Source organism: Leptodactylus fuscus, chromosome 2 (genome assembly GCF_031893055.1).
Source record: "Leptodactylus fuscus isolate aLepFus1 chromosome 2, aLepFus1.hap2, whole genome shotgun sequence".
Taxonomy (NCBI): Eukaryota; Metazoa; Chordata; class Amphibia; order Anura; family Leptodactylidae; genus Leptodactylus; species Leptodactylus fuscus.
This window is the reverse complement of record NC_134266.1, coordinates 22,280,815-22,298,071: the sequence shown is the minus strand read 5'-3', so window position 1 is coordinate 22,298,071 and position 17,257 is coordinate 22,280,815. Positions and strand designations below refer to the sequence as shown.

General features: G+C 41.8%; 1 protein-coding gene across 7 annotated transcripts in view; it reads right to left on the bottom strand.

Annotated features, from left to right (window-relative positions):
- Window positions 1–17,257, bottom strand: part of GRIK1 (glutamate ionotropic receptor kainate type subunit 1) — a 266,952-nt gene that overhangs the window by 140,564 nt on the left and 109,131 nt on the right. For all 7 annotated transcript variants that reach the window (XM_075263453.1, XM_075263457.1, XM_075263454.1 and 4 more), the window contains exons 2-3: window positions 11,070–11,237; window positions 10,059–10,316 (exon numbers count right to left, since the gene is read on the bottom strand). In XM_075263453.1, coding sequence (XP_075119554.1) covers window positions 10,059–10,316; window positions 11,070–11,237 — 426 coding nt within the window. The remainder of the gene's footprint in view (window positions 1–10,058; window positions 10,317–11,069; window positions 11,238–17,257) is intronic.

Sequence of the window (17,257 nt, the reverse complement as noted above, 5' to 3'; positions counted from 1 at the left end):
ACTGGTAAAGAAAAATGACAATGTGAAACCCAACTCCTCGCCATATTTTTTTAACATGCTGTAGCACTATGGGGCGCCTTTATTTATTTGCACGGTGTTGGTGGTTACTAGGCATCAGGGAGCAGGGCGATCCAGATTCATTACATGAGGAATGTCCCGTGAAGAGCCACCAGTCGTGACTGATTCTGAAGCGCACTCCATTGTCAATTACACATGCAAATATCTAACAGATTAGTAACAGAACTGGGACGTCTCGCACACGGAGATTAAATTCAATCAAGCCACGAGAAGCGAAGATTTGCTTTAATATGTGATGAATTACTTCGTGTACTTGACTACGTTGATTGAATATTTCATGGCATGAAAAAAATCCTAAGAGATGTTCTTAAAAAATTCTATAAAGTGACAAGAGGGATTTGTCCTGATTGGGAAAAGAAGGGAGAAATGTGATTTACCCCATGGGAGGGGCCATATAGCGGATTTATGTGTATCACACTATAGCTATAAGTATACTATAACACATGCAACATATACATACATATACGTGTCCATGTACTATCAATATCCAAACATAGAAGTATAACGTGATGCTCCTGGGCCCCAGTGGGGATCGATGGTAGACACATACATGTATATAGGCACACAGTTATATAGGCCCGGGGGCCTAGGTTGGGCGACACTCTTCAACTGCTCTTCTAAGGGTGCGTTCACACGGTGTAACGTGCCGCATGATGTGGCACGTTTACGCCGCGGGACCCTTTGCGTGCCGTACACGCTCCCATTGATTTAAATGGGAGCGGGGATCATATGCGCCGCGCTAGTTTGCGGCCGTGCATTTATTCACGGCCGCAAACTAGCGCGGCGCATACGATCCCCGCTCCCATTGAAATCAATGGGAGCGTGTACGGCACGCAAAGGGTCCCGCGGCGTAAACGTGCCACATCACGCGGCACGTTACACCGTGTGAACGCACCCTAAGGGTAAGTTCACAGATAGTTTTTTGGTCCGGATTTGGACTTGGGTAGTTCCGTCAGAATCTGGACCGAAAGCCACCTGACGCGGCTTACCACGACTGTGGCAGCTTCCGATAGTTGCGGCTTTCCGCTCCAGATTAGGCCCAAATGAATGGGCCTAGTCCGGAGGGATTGTCTTGACGTGCACGCCATGGCGGTTTCCGTTGCGAAATCCACGTCAAGATAGGGCAGGCCGCTTCTTTTTTCCACGAGCTCCGTTTTTCAATGGGAGGCGGTTTTTGACCCGGGACCAAAAATCTCCGTGTGAACCTAGCCTTAAATGACTGAAAGCCGTGGTAAGTCAGAAACAGTCAGAAGTTCTCAGGCATGGAAGACTTTTCTCTCTGCGCTTTCAATAAAAGTGTGGACATGTCACGGACACCCCGTGGACCCCACTATGGTCTATGGAGTTTGGGGGTAACTGCTGTTTTCGCAGTCCGGCTCTCTAATGGAGAGCCTGGTGCAAATGTGAACCTAGCCTAAGCCTAATAATAGACTGACACTTCAGTAGGGGTTTTGTTTGCAGCAGTCACCTCATTTACATCACAGACAGGATTACAATAGAAGATAACACCTCTATGGATAACATCAGTGACCCATCATTACATCAACTACTGATAATAGATGATATCACAGCTTATCCCCCCCATGTCTACAAAATTCTCCCACAGACCTCAATGAGTCCGCTCTAGTCTATTGCCACCTATGGCCATGAGACTGCTGTAAAGCAAATCAGTAAATACTGTTAACGGAGCAGGAAAGAAGCTCAAGGAAGATGGCGGCCCTGATATTCATGGACAGAAAATAGAATATTAATATCTACAATCTTTAACACGTATCATTATGGAATTTTGGTAGAAATTATTTTTTAAAAAGCAATTTAACCAGAAATGGTAATAAAATACCGGGGTCATCCGCGACCACCTAACCCTGGAGGTCACAATGTCAGCTGTGTGAGAAGAACTATGAGAAACATATCCTGCTATCAGAGGTGAAAAACAAGACAAAAATACTTCTCCGGCAAGAAAACAAGCCACAATAAACACTCGCATTACAATAATTACAGTAATAAAGCCAATTTAGTGTTCCAGAACCTTCCTTCGGCTGTCACAACATGGCATCAGTACAAGGTAAACTTGCTTACCTCTAAGACAAAAACCACAATGTTCTGCGGCCTACGAAGTCGAGGCAAGGAAGGGAAAGAGCAAAAATTGCCCAACATGTACACAAACCATCCCAGCAGAGGAGTAACAAGAATCTACTGGGCCCAAATGCTAAATCTGTACCAGGCCCCCCAACTTGGTTGGGGGCCCGGGGGCGATCATAGCTTCTGTACCTCCTCAAGTTATGCCCCTACAGTAACACAACAAAAAAAGAGGTAACTACTGTAAAGTAGAAATATCTCCGCTGTTGTGGGGACCCCAGTATTTACAGTGCTGAGCATCCTACAGTGGATGGGATCATTCTGATGGCTTTGCGTGGTGATCAGCGATAACAATAGGGTACGGACTCTCTCGACCCCCTTGTTTGGTATGGGGTTAGGAAGCCAAGAGCTGCATAAAAGATGCCGGTGAACCACATGTGGCCACCCTTGCTGTATAGGACCAGAGATGGGTGAACCACTTTGTCACAAACCGAATATCCCAAACTGTAACAAAACTGAAAACTTGGACGAACTAAAATGGCTGTGGCATTGCAGTAAATTATTATACTGTGGGGTTTCTTCATACTCAACTTCCTTCAACTCTTTTGGGCCTCCTCACTCTCCTGGTGATGTTATATGCCCGGGGTCACCACTGTGACCCCTTCACTGTTTATACCGCACACCGTTTGTGCCATAGTGGCCATGCGATGTAATAACAGCCACATCCTTTTCACTTCTATGGAACAAGGCTGTAATTACATTGTATGGCCACTATGAAACAAATGGCGTGTGGTGTAAACAGTAAAGGGGTCACAGCACTTACATGAGCATTGTGGTCCCTTTAAATAGCTGATCAGCGGGGGTCCATCTTACTTATCCTGACCCCCTATGTGGGACAGACTCATTTTAAGAACCTGCCTCCAGTATTTTATAACACGGCTCACGGCTTTAATCGGAGATTTTCGCTCCGGCTCCGGCTCCTCCATGCTGAGCTGGTAATACATATAAATAGCTTGTGCAGAAAGTGTCAGGTCTATTTGTGTTTGCTTATTAAATATAAATCCATTCATCTTGGTAGTCGCCCGGTCTATGAACTCAGCAAGAACAGGATAAGCGGCGTCTCCTCTCACCACTGCATTGAAAAGCAGAAAACCTCGTGAACATTTGCAGTATTCTCCCATATGACGCCTAGAGTAAGTGGGACCCCCGCTGATTAGCTATTTAAAGGGGCCACAATGCTCATGTAAGTGCTGTGACCCCTTTACCGTTTTTCACCACACGCCATTTGTTTCATAGTGGCCATACAATGTAATTACACCCTTGTCCCATAGAAGATGGGATATAAAGATGGCAGGAGTCCGACACCTAAGACTCCCACTGATCAGCTGGATGAGGAGGCTTGTGAATATCAAAGCCACTTCCCTGTGTTGATGATGTCATGTTCATCGGCCACAGGCTTTAATAGTAGCTCAGCCCCATATGCGTAAATGAGGCTGAACTGCAATACCAAGCACAGCCACTATGTATTATATATACTTGGTATTCAGTGAAGAGGTTGGGGTCCTGTATACTACAACCTCTTTAACCAGCTGATCTGTGAGGGTCTCAGGTATCAGACCCCATCGATCACATATTGATGACCTATCCTAAGGATAGCCCCGATGCAGATGTGAATGTAGACTAACGCTGTCTTTTCAGTTCCTTTAGGCCCCAGCTGTTAGTACTTTTTTACCTTCACTTACAGACATACAGTTCAGCTGGACCAGATTACCAAAGGGATTAGCAAATAGTCTCTCAGAATTTTCATGAACACAAATTATAGCAACTATCCAGGATATTTTCTTTTTAGCTATGCATGGTAGTCATAGAATTATATTGGAAATCTACTATTGCTGATGCTGTCACCCATGCCTAGCACCTGTACCCAAGTCGTTCTAGCACGTGTACCCAAGTCTAGCACCTCTACCCAAGTCAGTCTAGCACCTGTACCCAAGTCGTTCTAGCACCTGTACCCAAGTCGGTCTAGCACCTGTACCCAAGTCTAGCACCTGTACCTATGTTTAGAACCTGTACCCATGTCTAGTACCCATAACCATGTCTAGCACCTGTATCGATGTCTAGCACCTGTACCCATGTTTAGCATCTGTACCCATGTCTAGCACCTGTACCCAACTCTAGCACTTGTACCCAACTCTAGCACTTGTACCCATGTCTAGTACCCATACCTGTATCTAGCAACTGTACCCAATTCTAGCAGTTGTACCCATGTCTAGCACTTGTACCCACGCCTAGTAGCTGTACCCATGTCTAGCACCTGTACCCATATCTAGCACCTGTACCCATATCTAGCACCTGTACCCATGTCTAGCACCTGTACCCATATCTAGCACCTGTACCCATGTCTAGCACCTGTACCCATGTCTGGCACCTGTACCGAAGTTTAGCACCTATACCCATGTCTAGCACTTGTACCCAAGTCTAGCATCTGTCAGATTGATATGCTGGGTTCTGGTGACACGCTCCTTTTAAAGAGGACCTTTCACCACCTGGGGCACATGCAGTTTTATAAACTGCTAGAAAGTCAACTGAATGAAGTGTGCTGAATTCAGCTTTCAGTCCATTCAGCTTTCCCGTTCTGTGCCCCCGGTGAAGAGCTATCAGTGCCGGTACCATAGCTCTTCACTGTCAGAAGGACATTTCTGACAGTCAGTCTATAGCGCTGTACTGTGAGAGTGGTGAGCCAACATCATGGCTGGGTGGTAAGCAACGCCCCATCTCACAGTACAGCGCTATAGACTCTACTGTGAGGAAGGGCATTCCTGACTGACTGTCTGAAATACCCTTCTGACACTACGGTACCGGCACCGATAGCTCTTCACCGGGGGCACAGAACATGAAAACCGATAGTGCGCTGAATTCAGCGCACTGTTGGCTTTCTAGCGGTGTATTACACCGCATGTGCCCCAGGTGGTGAAAGGTCCCCTTTAAAGAAGTCTGGATAATGATCGGCTTAGGATAGTTAATCATTATCAGATCGGTGGCGATCAAACTTGGAACCTCCACCATTGGAAGCAGAAGTCTCTGTGCCCTGCGTAAAGACTGTGTTGCACTATTATTGTTCAGCGCTCATTCACTAGATTCGCACATCAATATTTCAGGCCGTAAACCTTAAATTACAGTTATTTTTGCAAACATTGCACTTTGCAAATGATTTACTGCAGATCTGGTTTTTGTAGCGTGCCATGATCACAAGAATGTAAAGGAGCTGACCTTTTATCTTACTAAGTACGGCTATTTCTTTCCATTGTAAAATGCTGACTGTAGCTTAGTAAATAAGTCAATGCAACTTTTATAACTGTTATTAAATGTCTGCCCTTTCCATTATCCTAAATGCATTGTGATTTTGCTGAATATATCGGCCATTGCACTAATAGCAGAAGTCCTGTCGGGATTACACAGTCCCCCGGTCTACCCGGCTATATCATTACTTCATGCTGAAATCATTTTAATGGAAACATTTGTATTGATGGCTAAAAGTATAAGTGGATTTGTTGTAATGAAAGGAAAGATGTTTTTAGCTTGGTAAAAAGATATTTTGTGACTATATGAGAGGGATATAGCTAAAAAGTACAAGGACAAGACTTTATGCCAATGACATCGTGTATCGGGGGCAACAAACCACTGGATACCAAGGGGAGGGGTCAACAAAAATGAGAGCCAAAAACTACTAGATGACAAGTAGTGGGGGCAATAAACCAATGCACAACATCGACATTGGCTACAAACTACCAGACAACATCAACCGCGGCAACAAAGTACTCAACAACATTTACTGGGGGCAACAAAACTACAAGGCAACATAGATATATACAAAAAACCAATAGACGATATGAACTGGGCCTAACAAAACAATGGGCAACATAGACTGGTAGCAGAACACCACTGGACCAAATGGACAAGGTCAACAATCTACTAGACAGCATGAACTGTAGCAACAAAGTACTGGATAACATTTAATGAGGGCAACAAACTACTGGACAACATGGACATGGACAACAAACCACTGGAAAACATGATAAGGTGTAACAAAACAATTGGCAATATGGACTGGTGGGCAACAAATCAATGGACAACATGGAGATTGGCTACAAACTGCCAAACAACATGAACCGAGGCAGCAAAGTACTCAACAACATTTACTGGGGGCAACAGACTACTACACAACATGGACATATGCGAAAAACCAAGGGATGATATGATCTGGTGGTCACAAAACAATGGGCAACATAGACTGGGGGACAACACAACATGGGACCAAATGGACATGGGCAACAATCTACTAGGTAGCATGAACTGCGGGAACAAACTGCTCGACAAAAAAAACCCCCACTGGACTACAAGTACTGGATGTAACTAAACAATAGACAAGTTGGACTGGTGGGCAACAAACCACTGGACAACATGGACATGGACTACAAACCACTGGACTACATGGACATGGACTACAAACCACTGGACTACATGGACCAGGTGTAACAAAACAATAGGCAATATGGACTGGTGGGCAACAAACCATTGGACATCGTAGACATGATCAACAAATTTTTGGACAAAATAAACTGGGTCAACAAACTAATCAAACACATTGACTGGGGGTAACAAACTACTGGACAACATGGGCATATGCAACAAACCACTGAATGACACTGAACTGGGCATAACAACTGGGAAACATGGTTTGGGGAAAACAAACCAATGGACGACATGAACATGGATACTAAACTACTAGATACCATGAACTAGGTCAACAAGCTACTCCATAACATTGACTAGGGGGCAACAAACTACTGAAAAAAATGGACAACAAATTACTAGACAACATGAGCTGGGGGGCAATAAACCACTGGACAACATGGACATGGGCAATAAACCATTGGATCATGTGAGAGTAACAAACAAGACACCATGGACTGGGAACAACAATCAAATTGACAACATGGACTGAGGTCAACAACCAACTGGACAACATGGACTGAGGGCAACAACCAGCTGGACAACATGGACTGAGGACAACAGCCAATTGGACAACATGGACTGAGGGCAACAACCAACTGGACAACATGGACTGAGGGCAACAGCCAACTGGACAACAGTGACTAGGTGCAAAAGACATAGGACATAATGGAACATGGGTGCAAACCACTGGACAATATGTATGTAGTGAGGGAGTGAGGTAAACAAGACCATGGGGGCAGCAAACCTGTGCACACTATAGGCCAGGGTCATCAAATCACTAGGCATCATGGAGGGGAGGAGAGGTGAGTGACTAACCATTGAATACCATGGTCAGGGGTCAACAAACCACTGGAGGCAAAGTATTATAGTCATGTCCAGTGCTGAGGTCATTCTCAGGGCTGTTGTATTACTGTATAACTGTAATATAATCAGATTTGGCGGTGCAGTGACATTGTGTTTGTTATCTGACTGATACGTGACATAATTCCATTATGATCAGATCCGCTTGTCAAGTCATGTTAGGTAAAAGCAATGCCCCGGGCTAGAAGGAGTATAAGAGAGCTGTAACATGATAATATACATTGATCCGGTCATGTAGGGAGGTGTAGCGACCTACGTGCACCATCATTGTATGAAGCAGTGACTGTAGGCTGTGGTAACTGCAGCAGAAATACCATGAATATAATGCCAGAACTACTGTGACACTTATACAGGGGGCTACAACGACAAGAAAACAGGGCACGAGCCGATCCTTGTGTAGTATCACTTAGGCATTGAGCAAGGTAAGTAAGCAAGTGGCTGCTCACCTGGCTGGGTTGTGTGAGTCAGGACAACCTATCAAGCGTGGCAATCAATATGGAGAACTCAGGGCAGCAGCTGGATACGTCATGAAGACGTCAGGACAGCAACAAATATGGACTAGCCTCCTCACAAGGACAGGCAGAAGACGGCGCTCACCTAGGTGGATTAAACGGACAAATTTATTGGCACAACGCATTTCGGACTAGTTGATGCCCTTCTTCAAGTGCAAAATCTATAACTAGCCCGAAACGCGTTGCGCCAATAAAGATGTCCGTTTAATCCACCTGGGTGAGCGCTGCCTTCTGCCTGTTCATGTGAGGAGGTTCGTCCATAGCTGTTACATATACAGGGGGTGACATGAGCATTATACAGGGGAAGATGAGACAAAGACATGGCAAGGTGCAAACACCCCTCTAAAGAGGACCTGCAACAGCCCCATCACATGCATCATGTGATCGGCGCTGTCGGCCTTTTGGTGTTTTGTTTATCCAAACCTGTTCAGCTATTCCAAAGATATAAGCCATTTTAGTGTTGATGTAAATTAGGTTGTACTAGCCAAGTGGGGGAATGGGGGGCATAAGAGATAACTTTAAAACTTGGTACAACCCCTCACCACGTTCTAGAAATCCTTATATTCCTCTTTAAATAATAATTCTACGTAAAACAAGGTATTACGTGGTTCCTCAAAAAATTGACAACTGGGCGGTGCCATTCCCATTCTCAAAAAGGTGTGTCCCTATACAGTCTGGCAGAGTCAGCACTGATTGGACAGAGTCAAATTGTGTAAGGCAGACACACCCCTAGCAGGTACCACCCAGTTGTCAATGTATCAATTCATTTCCAGGGGGAACAATAGAGGAACCTTACAAAAATAGGCAGTTTTTGTCACTCTGTTATGATATTAAAAATGTTATTTTTAGGTATTATTACTAGTTCCCTGATAGTAGTGATAAACCTAAGTTATGGGATATTATATGCGCAGTATATGGCTTTGAGCTCGGCACGTCCCGGATTCTGGGATTCATCCAGATATCCCATTATTCTCGGCCTGTGTTATAAGAGCTGTGATGTCTGTAATGACCCGGCTCGTCCATGATAAGGACAGGAGCATATAGAGAAGCGGCTCTATAGGGACACGGCCACATCAAAGACAGACGGTAATAAGATCCTGGGGGGCTCTTTAACGTCATTAGTTCTAATGTCCGCCCCGAGCACTGAGGTTATCTGCAGCTTCCAGGGCTCGCCTCTGCACCATTAACCCTCTCTTATCAATATGGAGCACTTGAAATGACGGTGGAGAGACCCATTGTGCTTCATACCGTTATAGCGAACATCACAAAATGCAATAGAAATCAGAACCTGACCCCGTCCATTACAGCCAAAGCGACTCGCGTACACTCTGAGCCCATGGGACACACCGCTCTTGATTTTTAATTTGGGGGATATATTGTTCCGTCGTGGATTTTTTTTTTTGCCATCCCTATTATGTTTTTCATTCCGTCTTTTTATGTGCAGCAGTTCGGTGTAGAGATGAGCCAACTCTCAGCTTATTAAGAATTTTCCAAAAAATTTCCAATTTGTCAAATCCAAAAAACCATTAAGTATTATTATATTCTGGGGTCTTTTCAGAGAGTGGCCCATGGGAGATGCGGACCTCATAGAAAACACTGGTACTCCCCATTTCTCATCTCTCCTGGGTATCTGGTCTTCACCCCAATCATGACGTTGGTGTGTCCTACATGACCTCTGAGGCCCAAGGGCACCGATGTCAGAGAAAAGCAAGAAGACCCTGGAAGAGTCGGTGGGTGGAGACCGGGTGTTGGGAAAGAAGACCGGACACCTGGAAAGGTGAGTGATTCTTAATTTTGTTGGCACCTTCCATGAGCTTCCACTTTTTATACTCTTCCTATCTTTAATTGATGACCTATCCCAAGGTCGTCCATCAATAATCCATATCATGTGAACACCATAATCATGACCCCAGCCATGAGCAAGTTACCCTTGGTGAGAAACCAAATCATGCACTTTACAGACAACCTTGTAGAACATCACCCAAACAATGTCGAAATCTCTGGTGACCCTACCTGTACTATCTTCATACACCACAGTCACCGTCTTCCAGCTGTAATGTAACACCAAGTCCAGCACCGCTCGGCTGATTGCAGCATAGTCTGGGTGGAGATTGATGAAAAACGTGTCCTTGTTATCCACCGAAGGGTGTTTCCATCGTGTCTGGATATGAGGAACCTCCAGAGCGTTGCAGATCGATTGAACCGCACTGACTGATGAACTGTGGGATGGTCCAAACAATGCTGCTACCCCAAGGGCGAGCTGGTCACAAGCTGTGGCAAAGACATGACCGGATATGGGTAAGAACACAATCCATAATCCAGAAGGTGGTCTACAAAATGTCCTTTTAAAGCTCTTGAGAAGGTACGACCACAGCAATTGTTACTTGCTAATTCTGTAGGGTTTTCTTGGCAGCACTCGCCTCATTTATATCACAGACAGGATTACAATACAAGTTAACACCTCTATCGATAACACCAGGGATCCATCATTACACCCACTATTGATGTCACCATTTATCTGTTCCCCTCCCTGCACAGAGCAGCTCTAGAAAACTCTCCCATAGACCTCAATGACTTGGCTCTAGACTATTGCTGCCTATGGCCATGAGACTACTGTAAAGCATATCACTAAATGCTGTCAACAGCGAAGAGGGAAAGATCAGGCAAGATGGCCGCCCCCGTAATCAGGTACAGAAAATAGAATAAAATATCTGCAAGAAGAAAATAAAAACAGATTAGAAAAAAAGTGATCTGGTTTAAAAAAAAAAAAAAAAAAATCGGTGATACCTTCCTATAAGAGATTACAATTTTGACATAGGAGAGGAGCAAAGACTTCCATACTTGTTATGGTGTGGTGTAAAAAACAAGGACTCGCTTATCCCAGCTTAGCCAAATAGTATAGAAACTCAAAGAGTCACCTCTGCCCCCCGCTGAGGACAATATATGATATAATCCACCTATTAGGCCTTCTATAGGATTAGGATTTTTCCGGAAGGCCCCATAATAACCCGTCATTGTAGTTACCTCTCCTGGAAGCTTCGAAGCTGTCGAATAAGTTAATTCTCTGGATGTCGTAGGTCAGCGTGGTGTTGGGCATCAGCGTTCTGTTCCTGTTGATATTGGTCACCGCAAACTTGAAGGCTAGCTCTTCTACATTAACTGGCTCATTTTCCTGTGTCTCGAAAATCCCTCCTATAACCAAGAAAGAGAGAAATAAGACTGTAAGTGTTCTATAAATCAGATCTTCAGGAGACTGGGGATTGGCAGAGGAGACATAGAAATATTGATAGATAGATAGATAGATAGATAGATAGATAGATAGATAGATAGATAGATAGATAGAAGATAGATAGATAGGTAGATAGATAGATAGATAGATAGATAGATAGGAGATAGATAGATAGATAGATAGATAGATAGATAGGAGATAGATAGATAGATAGATAGATAGATAGATAGATGATAGATAGATAGATAGATAGATAGATAGATAGATAGGATATAGATAGATAGATAGATAGATAGATAGATAGACAGATAGATATGAGATAGATAGATGATAGATAGATAGATAGATAGATAGATAGATAGATAGGAGATAGATAGATAGATAGATAGATAGATAGGAGATAGATAGATAGATAGATAGATAGATAGATAGATAGATAGGAGATAGATAGATAGATAGATAGATAGACAGATAGATATGAGATAGATAGATGATAGATAGATAGATAGATAGATAGATAGATAGATAGATAGGAGATAGATAGATAGATAGATAGATAGGAGATAGATAGATAGATAGATAGATAGATAGATAGATAGATAGATAGGAGATAGATAGATAGATAGATAGATAGATAGATGATAGATAGATAGATAGATAGGATATAGATAGATAGATAGATAGATAGATAGATAGATAGATAGATAGATAGACAGATAGATATGAGATAGATAGATGATAGATAGATAGATAGATAGATAGATAGATAGGAGATAGATAGATAGATAGATAGATAGATAGGAGATAGATAGATAGATAGATAGATAGATAGATAGATAGGAGATAGATAGATAGATAGATAGATAGATAGACAGATAGATATGAGATAGATAGATGATAGATAGATAGATAGATAGATAGATAGGAGATAGATAGATAGATAGATAGATAGATAGATAGATAGATAGATAGATAGATAGGAGATAGATAGATAGATAGATAGATAGATAGATGATAGATAGATAGATAGATAGATAGATAGGATATAGATAGATAGATAGATAGATAGATAGATAGATAGATAGATAGACAGATAGATATGAGATAGATAGATGATAGATAGATAGATAGATAGATAGATAGATAGATAGGAGATAGATAGATGATAGATAGATAGATAGATAATAGATAGATAGATAGATAGATAGATAGATAGAAGATAGATAGATAGATAGATAGATAATAGATAGATAGATAGATAGATAGATAGATAGATAGATAGATAGATAGGATATAGATAGATAGATAGATAGATAGATAGATAGATAGGAGATAGATAGACAGGTAGATAGATAGTAGATAGATAGATAGGAGATAGATAGATAGATAGATAGATAGATAGACAGAGAGATAGGAGATAGATAGATGATAGATAGATAGATAGATAGGAGATAGATAGATAGATAGATAGATAGATAGATAGATTGAAGATAGATAGATAGATAGATAGGATATAGATAGATAGATAGATAGATAGATAGATAGATAGATAGGAGATAGATAGATAGACAGGTAGATAGATAGATAGATAGATAGATAGATAGGAGATAGATAGATAGATAGATAGATAGATAGATAGATAGATATGAGATAGATAGATAGATAGATAGATAGATAGATAGATAGACAGAGAGATAGGAGATAGATAGATAGATAGATAGATAGATAGATAGAGAGATAGGAGATAGATAGATGATAGATAGATAGATAGATAGATAGATAGATAGATAGATAGATAGATAGGAGATAGATAGATGATAGATAGATGATCCTTGGAGATAACACACTTGAGCCTATTATTTGTGACTCTCTGCAATGTGGTACACAAGTTACAACACAGGCTATGTCAGCAGCATCCTAGACAATAGAGCAGCCAAAACCTCAGATTTCTGCTCTGACCATGAGGCTGTCACTTTCATCCTGACACGCTTGACATTTACATATGGACGCGAGAACACTCATAACCCTCTGACATTTTAGGTCCAACATTATGATTCATTTTCCAATATTTCTGCTTCTCAGAATTCCAAAATCAACTATTTCACCTTACAGCTGCATAACATTAGGGGGGTCACATCCTCATGCTGAGCCCTTTAAGGGTCCTTGAATTTTCATGGAAAACTAAAATATGTTCAGGGTCATGCTGGGTAGTGTGGTATATAACTATATAAGCCACCATACACGGGGTCATATTGGTTTTTCTGCTGCTAGTATCCCCATTATAGCTGCAGCACATCTTACATTTGTCTCTGAGCCTGTGCAATCTTCCCCACTTCCCTATCCATTACTACTACTACTGGTTATTTACATGTAATTGTGCCAGAAGAAACTGTACAACAACGAACAAATAGCTGGAAAAAGTCCAAGTGAGCAAAATATAGAAGTACAGAAACACTGGACTGCACATACAGGGCAAAAACATGCAGGCATGAGTAAGACAGAGAGATCCATGACACAGTAAAAGAGCAGAGTCAGCAAAACTGCTGCTGTCTGTGAATAATATCCCATCTGTAATCATATGAGCAGCCTGAAGTAGATACAAGAACATAGAAGACTTTTCTTACATTGTATAATGATAGAATAGCAGAATGTTCAGTCCTTTGCACAGAGAAGTTTGCAGAACCAGCCCATCTCCTCTCCATTTACTTTGTGAGAGACCAGAATCCTCCACATCTACATCAACTTACTGTGAAGACATTTTGCTTTTACTGTATCTATGGACAGGACTTTTCTAGCAACGGGGCATGAACTGCACAGTATCTAGAAGGAAGACACCTAGCGGCTGGAACTTTAGAGACATTATTACCACTAGGGGGAGCTTATTGCATTATGTGATAATATATAAGTCACATGCCCCATGCACATTTATATATTTGGATCTTTATATCAGAAAATAGAAGATCCAACCACTTTAAAGATATATTAAAAAATAATCAGCTCAGAAATCTAGACATATTTAGAAAAAAAAAACAATATTGTGGACCTTCCCTTTAAATAAGGAACTACAGGTTCTCTACTGAAATCATATCCCTATCACGTCTCCATAGCAGACCTGTCAGCAAACTCCATCCTTACAACTCGGATCTCACATTGACCGTCCCCTTGTGACCTTTCCTTCTCTAAATTGTTGAAGAATATTCTCTCTTTCCTCCGTCTCCCGTGTATCGGCGGACGCTGGTTGAGAATATATATTTAGATACAGTCTTAGAGTAAAAACTGCATTTCTATTGTGAGGAGATACAGACGGCGGACCCTACGCCATTGTTTTGCTGATACGGTACATTTATATATAGGATGATAAACTGAGCTGCTATTCCATGGGGTAAACAACCAGCCAAAGTGTCTGACAGAAGCTTAGGAAATATCTCTCTAAATGGCTTAAGTCGTCTGTGACCTGAGGGTGGAATATGGCGAAAGATTTATAGCGCAGCCACAAAATATAATTGGCTGCGATAGTGTAGACGGCATCTTAGGAAAAAAATAAGGATAGAAATAATAATATTAAGTAATAATCCTAAAAATTAATCTTTTGTTTAGAAATAACAATATGATTCTATCTGCCTGCATGCACCACTAGAGGGAGCTTGTTAGCTTATTGCATACAGGTAATACATTTAAAGGGTAACTAAAGTTTCCGACAACCTGCGATTTTCTGTCAGCTTTTATTCATTATTAAAGTGTAATATACTTTATTAACGGATTTTGGCTCCTTTCTGTGAAATCCTGTATTTTTTTTTTTTCACTTTTTTGAGATCTGCTCCTGCTTCTCAATGTTTCAATGTGCCAGGAAGAGTGAATGAGGGTCATTTTAAAAAGCTATTCAACCATTTATATCTCTTTAAATGATACAGGTACATCTTATTATCATATGAAATACAAGAATATCCTCTTTTATAAGGCACCAAAAGCAAGTTTCTAGGTTTGATACTTCCAGAGATATAGCCATTTCAGTCTGGACACAGAAATAGCTGCCAGAGTAAGAAAGCAGAACGTTGCACTGCAAATCAAGAGATTCCCAGGTTCAAGTTCTGCCTGGGGACTGGAACCTGGGAAATAATAAAAAGTAAAAAAAGAGATTATATTAAAAAACACATATCCGTACTATCCAAAAACCACACGGTGAAGACTATAAAAAAATAAAATAAAATAAAAAAAATAATAATAATATAATGTGTCAATAAAGTGTTATTCACCTCACCTCCTCCAAAAATATCAACAAGAAATGATCAGTAATTCATACATACCAAAAATTGGTACCAATAAAAACTACAACTTGCCCCACAAAAAACAAGCCCTAGCCTAGCTCCGTCAACTACACAGTAAAAAGCTCAGAATACGGCCAACCAAAGCAAAAAACCCTATATAAATATGGTATCGCCGTAATTGTCATGGCCCCCTGAACAAAGTCGCCATGCCTTTTATAATGTAACGTGAACGCTGTAAAATCAAAGTGCAAAAAATAATCATCTAATTGTAGTTTTTTTTTCCATATTGATCCCCAAAAACGTTAATAAAAGTTAATCAAAACATTGTATGTACCCCCAAGTGGTGCCAAATGGAAGTACAACTTGTCACGCCATAGCTATGTGGGGGCTTATTCTTTGCGTGATGAGTTGTACTTCCATTTGGCACCACTTGGGGGTACATAGAATGAATATGAATTTTGGAAAGCGGAGGCCTGTGTCCTTAAAGGGTTAATACAAGTCAAATCATCATCGCTGTAAATTCATCTTTTTCTATAGTTTCTATTATACAGGTATAGATTGATATCTATTATCCCCCCCACCCCCACTGAGTAATATATATATATTATATTCCCGGCCACCCTTGTACTGCTGCGAGGGCGGTATTCACTTAATACAGAGCACTATGGTGTATTATTATTGTCTCTCAGGGTCTGGAGAATATTCCCTGCATCATTTTACTCAGAAATGTGCTACTTTGTAAAACATTGATTTTCCGCTCGCTTGGGAGGCAGCGTGCCGCCTTCACGGGATGCATGCAGATAAGCTTGTCTACTCTTTCCAAATACCATATATTTTTTGTCAATGGAAAAGAACTGTTACATTTACAAAATATTCCCTGACACAGTCATGGCGAAAACTACGTGACCACAATACACAAGCGGATATACAAGAGGATACTACAGATATTACTGATAAGACACCTCCAGTTTATAGACTAGAATATCTGGCAGGGGTAGGTGCGTATTACATGTAGATCAGTAAGAATTGTGGTGTATGGCTTATAGATTTGGGATTTTGTATCTCCTCTGTGCATAAATTCTGTAAATGTGCACCTCCTCTCTGTAACTGTGCTGTGAGGGCGCGTCTTCCTGATGTGGAGTCTTCAAAGGGAGTCTGTTACTACAACCCAGAGTATCACCCCAGCCCTGCAGATAGATAGGTTACTGTCACCAGAACCAGCATATCACCCAGCCCTTCAGATAGATAGGTTACTGTCACCAGAACCAGAACATCACCCCAGCCCTGCAGATAGATAGATAGGTTAGTGTCACCAGAACCAGCATATCACCCCAGCCCTTCAGATAGATAGGTTACTGTCACCAGAACCAGCATATCACCCAGCCCTTCAGATAGATAGGTTACTGTCACCAGAACCAGCATATCACCCCAGCGCTGCAGATAGATAGGTTACTGTCACCAGAACCAGCAGATCACCCCAGCCCTGCAGATAGATAGGTTAGTGTCACCAGAACCAGCATATCACCCAGCCCTGCAGATAGATAGTTTACTGTCAGCAGAATCAGCATATCACCCCAGCCCTGCAGATAGATAGGTTACTGTCACCAGAACCAGCATATCACCCCAGCGCTGCAGATAGATAGGTTACAGTCACCAGAACCAGCATATCACCCCAGCCCTGCAGATAGATAGGTTACTGTCACCAGAACCAGCATATC